At 49.3% G+C, this 8,991-nt stretch overlaps 1 protein-coding gene across 1 annotated transcript; it reads right to left on the bottom strand.

Annotated features, from left to right (window-relative positions):
- Nucleotides 1–8,658: 8,658 nt before the first annotated feature.
- On the bottom strand, nucleotides 8,659–8,991 carry LOC138359418 (leucine-rich repeat and coiled-coil domain-containing protein PF3D7_0703800-like). The gene has a single exon (XM_069318554.1). It carries the CDS (start codon nucleotides 8,989–8,991, stop codon nucleotides 8,659–8,661), a length of 333 nt encoding a protein of 110 aa, XP_069174655.1.

The following is an 8,991-nucleotide window of genomic DNA, read 5'->3' as shown; positions in this document are numbered from 1 at the left end:
GCTTCCTATACTAGCCTCCTATACTAGCTTCCTATACTAGCCACCTATACTAGCTTCCTATACTAGCCTCCTATACTAGCCTCCTATACTAGCCTCCTATACTAGCTTCCTATACTAGCTTCCTATACTAGCCACCTATACTAGCTTCCTATACTAGCCTCCTATACTAGCCTCCTATACTAGCCTTCTATACTAGCCTTCTATACTAGCTTCCTATACTAGCCTCCTATACTAGCTTCCTATACTAGCCACCTATACTAGCTTCCTATACTAGCCTCCTATACTAGCCTCCTATACTAGCCTCCTATACTAGCTTCCTATACTAGCCTCCTATACTAGCTTCCTATACTAGCTTCCTATACTAGCTTCCTATACTAGCTTCCTATACTAGCTTCCTATATTAGCCTCCTATACTAGCCTCCTATACTAGCCTCCTATACTAGCCTCCCATGGTTATCTTGAGGTTATCTTGAGATGATTTCGGGGCTTTAGTGTCCCCGCGGCCCGGTCCTCGACCAGGCCTCCACCCCCAGGAAGCAGCCCGTGACAGCTGACTAACACCCAGGTACCTATTTCACTGCTAAGTAACAGGGGCAAAGGGTGAAAGAAACTCTGCCCATTGTTTCTCGCCGGCGCCTGGGATCGAACCCAGGACCACAGGATCACAAATCCAGCGTGCTGTCCGCTCGGCCGACCGGCTCCCTGGTCACTATACTTGTATCTACCCTCCTCCGGAACATGTAAATCTTCGTATAAAACTCGTTTTTATTTGGTTAAAACCTAGGTTAGGTTAGGTTAGGTTAGGTTAGGTTAGGTTAGGTTAGGTTAGGTTAGGTTAGGTTAGGCTCGGTTAGGTTAGGTTAGGTTAGGTTAGGTTAGGTTAGGCTCGGTTAGGTTAGGCTCGGTTAGGTTAGGTTAGGTTAGGTTAGGTTAGGTTATGTTAGGTTAGGTTAGGTTAGGTTAGGTTATGTTAGGCTCGGTTAGGTTAGGTTAGGTTAGGTTAGGTTAGGTTAGGTTAGGTTAGGCTCGGTTAGGTTATGTTCGTTTGGGTTAAGTCGGGTCTTTTGGGTTAGGTTGGCTTTAGAATCTATTGGCGAAGGGAAGGGAACTATCAGGGGGAAAGCGCCAAGCCATTACGACTATATAGCACTGGGAAGGGGTCAGGATAAGGATTTGGAATGGGATGGAGGGGAAGGAATGATGCCCAACCACTTGTGGACCGTCAGGGATTGAACTCCGACCTGCATGAAGGTCGGGAACCGTCTTGTGAATGAGGTGACTTGTACCTATATCAACTCCCAATTGGCTCTGGCTAACAACCCCTAACCATGACACAATCACGAAAGATTCACAATCAAAATCACAAAATCACAATGACACAATCACGGATTGTGTCATTGTCAGCCCTTCAGACCCAACTCGCCTTGTTTACCGGCAGGAGAGTAATGACATAGTTAACAAATCCACAAGGGCCGTGACGAGGATTCGAACCTACGTCTGAGATCATCCCAGACGCTGCCTTAATCGACTGAGCTACGACATGGTCAAAAGAGTTGAAACCAGAAGTTGTACCTAACTTCCTTGGATCCTGCAGCCTCTCCGAGACACAAACCAGGGTTTTACACAACTCCCCCCTGCACTCGAGCTATGCCAATATAGACCGTTCTACCTCTTCGCCCTTACATCATTACACACAAAAATCACAACAGCCTGATGTATCAAATAAACAATTTGACGATGATGTATCAATGTTCATTTGATACATCACACTATTGTGATTTCAGTGTGAAATGACGTAGTGGCTGAATAACCTAATTAATCCTCCTCACAGCATACAAGACGTCTATATTACGTCGTTTAATGTACAGACGAGGAGTCACAATAACGTGGCTGAAGTATGATGACCAGACCACACACTAGAAGGTGAAGGGACGACGACGTTTCGGTCCGTCCTGGACCATTCTCAAGTCGATTCGTTTAATGTAACTACTTCAGAACCCAATGGGCTTGGTATTCAGCGAAGTTTACACAGGGTACACTGTGGCTGCCGTAATACTCCTTCAGTAGACTGAAGGAGTTTACAGGATACCAGATGACGTAGTCAAGAGATGGGGGGGGTGGGGTGGGGGAAGGCGTGAGGGGGGGGTCACAAACGACAGTCTCGGCAACAATCAACAATTAAAACTACAATTAAAAATGTAATTTTACAATTTAATTGTAAAAAACAATTAAAAAATTAAAATCAATCTGTAAACACGGTATACATATCAATAATATATATATCTGCATGTTATTGGGGCTAAAGGCGGTAGACAACTATCAGGGGAAAGCACCAAGCCATTACGACTATATAGCACTGGGAAGGGGTCGGGATAAGGATTTGGGATGGGACGGGGGAAAGGAATGGTGCCCCAACCACTTGTGGACGGTCGGGGATTGAACACCGACCTGCATGAAGCGAGACCGTCGCTCTACCGTCAAGTAACCAGTCAATACAAAAAAAAATTACGCATTACAATAGCAGAAATCCCTAAAAAATTCACAAGAAAATAAGACAAAATAAGAACGTGATCGGTCAAATCAGGTTGAAGGCGGTGGGAGGTCAGGCCAGAGGGGGGGGGGGTGATGGGGGTGAGGGGGGAAATGGGGAGGAAGAGGGAGGAGACAAAAGACAAGGAAACAAAGGAATGACGGTGAAGACAAAGTGAGAGAGAGAGAGAGAGAAGGGAACACCACGGACCCAATACCCGCTCAAAATATTACCAAGAAAACACTTCTTAAAGGCGGTCACGACGTCTAACGAGCTTGAAGCTTGAAGCTTTGGCAAGCTATGTACAGCTTCCTAAGCTTCCACTACAGAGGGAGGAAGCCCAGCTTCTTCACTTACCCCCAAGACGCCACCACAGACCAGGAGGAGACCACATCCTGGCCCAGGAGGAACCTATCCCTCCTCCAATAAAACTCCATAACTGTCCAACTTTCTCTTGCAAAACCTTGTACACGTGTAGCAGTCCTTCCCGCCTTGCGACATCTCAGACTTAACCTTTCCCTCGTTGCGGTGACTTAAGGGGCCAGAGACGAAACCCGTCCATCCTTGAGGTCTGCCTCTACGAAGATAAACAGCTCCCACTCAATCGTAAAAGTTAGTTTCAAAGAGAGAAAACCTTTCTAATTAAGGGCAAAAGAGAGAGAGAGAGAGAGAGAGAGAGAGAGAGAGAGAGAGAGAGAGAGAGAGAGAGAGAGAGAGAGAGAGAGAGAGAGAGAGAGAGAGAGAGAGAGAGAGAAAGAGAGAGAGAGAGAGAGCCAAGCTGTGGCGAGGCACTCTACGAGGTGCCAATTACTGCCTCAGTGCCACCAAGTGCAGGGGCCTGAACCTGACTCCCACCAGCCTGAACCATCTCACTTTATTTGGCACCTTTATGGGGTGCCAGATGCCAAGTTGTTGCTCAAGTCCTTGGTGGTTACTGGAGCGGCCGCTGTTGGTGGTAGTGGTGGTAGTAGTGGTAGTTGTGGTGATGGTAGTGGTGAGGTCTCTCAGTTCACGCTACGTATTTAAGTAAACTTGAATAACGTCTCAGTATCTCTCATAAAGTAGTCATCCTAGAACCATATCCTCCAATGCCTTCAAGACATGCTGAATAAGAGAGTGACATCACTTGATGGTGAAATCACTTAATGGTGAAATCACTTAATGGTGAAATCACTTGATGGTGAAATCACTTAATGGTGAAATCACTTAATGGTGAAATCACTTAATGGTGAAATCACTTGATGGTGAAATCACTTGATGGCCTGCCTGCTGGCTGCCTGGCTGCCTGGCTGCCTGGCTGCCTGCCTGCCTGCCTGGCTGCCTGGCTGCCTGCCTGCCTGGCTGCCTGCCTGCCTGCCTGGCTGCCTGCCTGGCTGCCTGGCTGCCTGGCTGCCTGGCTGCCTGCCTGCCTGGCTGGCTGCCTGGCTGCTTGCCTGCCTGCCTGGCTGCCTGCCTGCCTGCCTGCCTGCCTGCCTGCCTGCCTGGCTGCCTGCCTGCCTGCCTGCCTGCCTGCCTGCCTGCCTGCCTGCCTGGCTGCCTGCCTGCCTGCCTGCCTGCCTGCCTGCCTGGCTGCCTGCCTGCCTGCCTGCCTGCCTGCCTGCCTGCCTGCCTGCCTGGCTGCCTGCCTGCCTACCTGCCTGCCTGCCTGCCTGGCTGCCTGGCTGCCTGCCTGCCTGCCTGCCTGCCTGCCTGCCTGGCTCAGGAGTATTAACAAACACCCCAAACGGACCTGCGATGCCTCCTAAATCTTGTAATTAGAGAGAGACGGGTGGTCCCTCCTGTCTCTCCCTCCCCTTCCATTCCCTTCCCACCTCTCCTCCATCTCTTCCCCATCATTCAAGACCACCATACCCGGGGCCACCATTACCCGCAGCCGAGATTACTTCCTGCCTGACATTACCTTATCCTCCCCCACTCTTTCAAAACATCGCATTACCTGTTCTCCCTTTGACCTTCGGCTCCTGCCGGCTCCATGTCCCCCCCTTACCTGTCGGTTCCGTCTGCCTCAAGGAGACTATGTAGCCCCACCCGACGCAGATCATCCCCCCTGTCCTTCGGTCACTTGGACGGGGATCTGAGGATAAAGGGAGCGACAGTGGTCCGGTGGATATTGTGGGTTGGCTAAGCCGCTGGACACATGTAATGGAGGTGTGTGTGTGTGTGTGTGTGTGTGTGTGTGTGTGTGTGTGTGTGTGTGTGTGTGTGTGTGTGTGTGTGTGTGTGTACTCTCACCTATTTGTGCTTGCAGGATCGAGCATTGAGTCTTGGATCCCGCCTTTCCAGCTATCGGTTGTTTACAGCAATGACTCCTGTCCCATTTCTCTATCAATGTGTGTGTGTGTGTGTGTGTGTGTGTGTGTGTGTGTGTGTGTGTGTGTGTGTGTGTGTGTGTGTGTGTGTGTGTGTGTCGTCCTAGGGGACATGGGTGGTCCCGGAAGCAGAAAGATTACTGTCAGCTCAAGACGACACACCAGGAAGTTACACAACGCTCAAGTTGGGTCAGATTCACGAAGCAGTTACGCAAGCACTTACGAACCTGGGGCCAGATTCACGAAGCAGTTACGCAAGCACTTACGAACGTGTCCATCTTTCCTCAACCTTTGACGGCTTTGGTTACATTTATTAAACAGTTTACAAGCATGAAAACTTGCCAATCAACTGTTGTTATTGTTATAAACAGCCTCCTGGTGCTTCGGAGCTCATTAACTGTTTAATAATTGTAAACAAAGCCGCCAAAGATTGAGAAAAGATGTACAGGTTCGTAAGTGCTTGCGTAACTGCTTCGTGAATCTGGCCCCAGGAATCAATGTAAAGTAAAAAGATAAGGTATAGAGAAACAAAAGAGAATCAACACATGAACCTAACGGAAGCCTCTTGCATGGTGGCCAAACTAACCCGTCCTCTTAAAAATAACGTCGCTCTAGGTTTCCATTATATATTAATTGATTTCCCCGTTATTAATGTTCGGTGTTGCTTCATGTCCCCGTTATTAATGGTCGGCGTTGCTTCATGTCCCCGTTATTAATGGTTCGCGTTGCTTCATGTCCCCGTTATTAATGGTTCGCGTTGCTTCATGTCCCCGTTATTAATGGTTCGCGTTGCTCCATGTCCCCGTTATTAATGGTTCGCGTTGCTTCATGTCCCCGTTATTAATGGTTCGCGTTGCTTCATGTCCCCGTTATTAATGGTTCGCGTTGCTTCATGTCCCCGTTATTAATGGTCGGCGTTGCTTCATGTCCCCGTTATTAATGGTCGGCGTTGCTTCATGTCCCCGTTATTAATGGTCGGCGTTGCTTCATGTCCCCGTTATTAATGGTCGGCGTTGCTTCATGTCCCCGTTATTAATGGTCGGCGTTGCTTCATGTCCCCGTTATTAATGGTTCGCGTTGCTTCATGTCCCCGTTTACTGTTTCCGTTAACGGCCTGTTGCCGTTTTTTGGCTTTGTTTTGTGGCTCAGAGAGTGGGAAAAGAGTCCAGCATAATGAAACTAAAATAAAAATAAAATTTCTCTCGATTTGTCCCTGAAGAGGGTTTATTTACCTGCCTTTAGGAGTCCAGGAACGCAAGTTCGAGCCCACTGCACGGCCCCGCACCATGACTTAGTCGTTAGTGCGTGTGCCTGTGGAGTCCATCTAGATGCCGGGGTTCGATCCCAATTTACTGCCCCTCAGTGTTTTCTTACGCGGTTCATGTTGCTGTTGTGGTTGGTAGTTGGTACACAGTTGGTGTTCAAGTGGTCTGTTTGTGCTCAGGGTGCGAGTAGACACCGAGACTTTGCAACATTGCCCCCCCCCTCAGAATACAACCTACAACTGACTAACTCGGGGGGGAAACTCTTTATATCAAGGTGAACAGAGACATCAGGTAAATGGAAGCATTGCCCAAACATTTCTGTCCAGCCTACGGGTTTAACCCCAGGACCTTCGATTTCGAGCAGAGGGTATACATTAATGTACCAGTAGTAGTTAGGTAGTAAAGTAGTTAGGTAAAGTAGGGGCCTCGTAGCCTGGTGGATAGCGCGCTGGACTCGTAATTCTGTGGCGCGGGTTCGATTCCCGCACGAGGCAGAAACAAATGGGCAAAGTTTCTTTCACCCTGAATGCCCCTGTTACCTATCAGTAAATAGGTACCTGGGAGTTATTCAGCTGTCACGGGCTGCTTCCTGGGGGTGGAGGCCTGGTCGAGGACCGGGCCGCGGGGACACTAAAAGCCCCGAAATCATCTCAAGATAACCTCTCAAGAAGATAACCACAAGACCCACACTGACGAACATATCCGCACATCTCTTAGGCCAAACCAAACTTTCTATATCACCACCAGCCCACAACAGTCATTGTAGAGCTAACAATGAGGACTGGGATGTGTTTCCTGAGTGATCCCAACACCCAACAGATCTCTCTAAATCCTTGCAAACATCTCACACAAATCCCAAGCAAATCGCACCAGCAATCTACTTCCTCTCCCATCACCAATCTACTTCCTCTCCCATCACCAATCTACTTCCTCTCCCATCACCAATCAACTTCCTCTCCCATCACCAATCTACTTCCTCTCCCATCACCAATCTACTTCCTCTCCCATCACCAATCTACTTCCTCTCCCATCACCAATCAACTTCCTCTCCCATCACCAATCAACTTCCTCTCCCATCACCAATCAACTTCCTCTCCCATCACCAAACATTTCCTCCTTGACGAGACGTATTGTACTATAGGGAAGGGGGAATGGGGGGTAATGGGTGGTACATATTCACCCTCAGATCTCCATCAGGAAGGACCTCTGACAACGGATCCCACCCAGTTCCCATTCTAGGGAATCCCATCTCTAAATATTTTCTCCTCGGATCAACTTCATTGTTCGTCACGTTTGAGGGTAGACTTGATCAGATCACAGCTTCCGTAGGACACGAGGTGGGCGATGGAGGAGAGGCAGAAGGCTCCAGGAGCCGGCCCTTGGTGTGAAGGATCAGATATACGCCAGAGGCAGTCTTGCATTGTGGCTCCCTTTTATTCTTCACCTCCTCAAAAGACCTTCCGTAAACCCGGTTCGCGTCATTAAGACTCCCTCGCGGTGCGACCATTTGCGGAATTAGCGAATGATACGATTGTACGCGGCGAACACTGACCACTGATGCGATTGTACTTAGCGGAGCCCGGGTCTTTGATGGGATTGTGAGCTGTCGCGTCGCACAATATCCACCCACAACACTCTCCCCCTTCTCCTGGTTCACCATCAGCCCCCACCACCATCCCCACCCCCCACACTGCTGCTTTACTCCAAGGATTTTCTCACCCAGGCAATAGGTCCCCCGAGGAGAGTGAGTTTACTGTGCTGGAGACTTTTGGTCGCCGCCCACACCTACGGGATCAAGCGATCTAAATAGTAAACACGACGAAAATCCACATTAGCGGAAGCTTCCAGCGCGAGCCCTTTCACTACACGACAATAGCCGAATGCTTTGTTTGTAGTTGGGGCTTAACCAACCCTCTAGAGACGTGCAACTAATACAAGCACACACACAGCACCGCTCCTGTGCCAGGTAAGTCCACTACGGGCTCACCATAGCCCGTGCTACTTGCACCGCTCCTGTGGCAGGTAAGTCCACTACGGGCTCACCATAGCCCGTGCTACTTGCTCCGCTCCTGTGCCAGGTAAGTCCACTACGGGCTCACCATAGCCCGTGCTACTTGCCCCGCTCCTGTGCCAGGTAAGTCCACTACGGGCTCACCATAGCCCGTGCTACTTGCCCCGCTCCTGTGCCAGGTAAGTCCACTACGGGCTCACCATAGCCCGTGCTACTTGCCCCGCTCCTGTGCCAGGTAAGTCCACTACGGGCTCACCATAGCCCGTGCTACTTGGAGCGTGTTCCAAGTAGCTGAATCTATAACAACAACAATCCTCTCTCTCTCCCCTTGCATCTCTCAGTTGCAACTTAATGTATCCAAAATGGGTTGAAACAAAAATTGACCTGTAACGGTCCTTAACGGTCATTAATGAGCATTCAATTCAAAATTCTTTATTTGAGGACGTCCTCCGAGGCGTCCTCACTTGTGGTTGAGTACTGGACACTGACTCATGAGTCCACCAGCGTCAATGGGTAACTCTGCATAGGGTCAACATGGGTTTATCATGAGTCGGCGGTACAAGCGGTCACCAGGGCACCATGGGTCATTAGATCGGGGTCATCATTTGTCATTAGATCGGGGTCATCATTGGTCGTTAGATCGGGGTCATCATTGGTCATTAGATCTGGGTCATCATTGGTCATTAGATTGGGGTCATCATTGGTCGTTAGATCTGGGTCATCATTGGTCATTAGATCTGGGTCATCATTGGTCATTAGATCGGGGTCATCATTGGTCATTAGATCGAGGTCATCATTGGTCATTAGATCGAGGTCATCATTGGTCATTAGATCGGGGTCATCATTGGTCATTAGATCGGGGTCATCATTGGTCAT

The sequence above is a fragment of the Procambarus clarkii genome, chromosome 90 (assembly GCF_040958095.1).
Source record: "Procambarus clarkii isolate CNS0578487 chromosome 90, FALCON_Pclarkii_2.0, whole genome shotgun sequence".
NCBI classification, from domain to species: domain Eukaryota; kingdom Metazoa; phylum Arthropoda; class Malacostraca; order Decapoda; family Cambaridae; genus Procambarus; species Procambarus clarkii.
The sequence above is the reverse complement of the archived record's forward strand: the minus strand, read 5'-3'. Positions and strand labels throughout refer to the sequence as shown.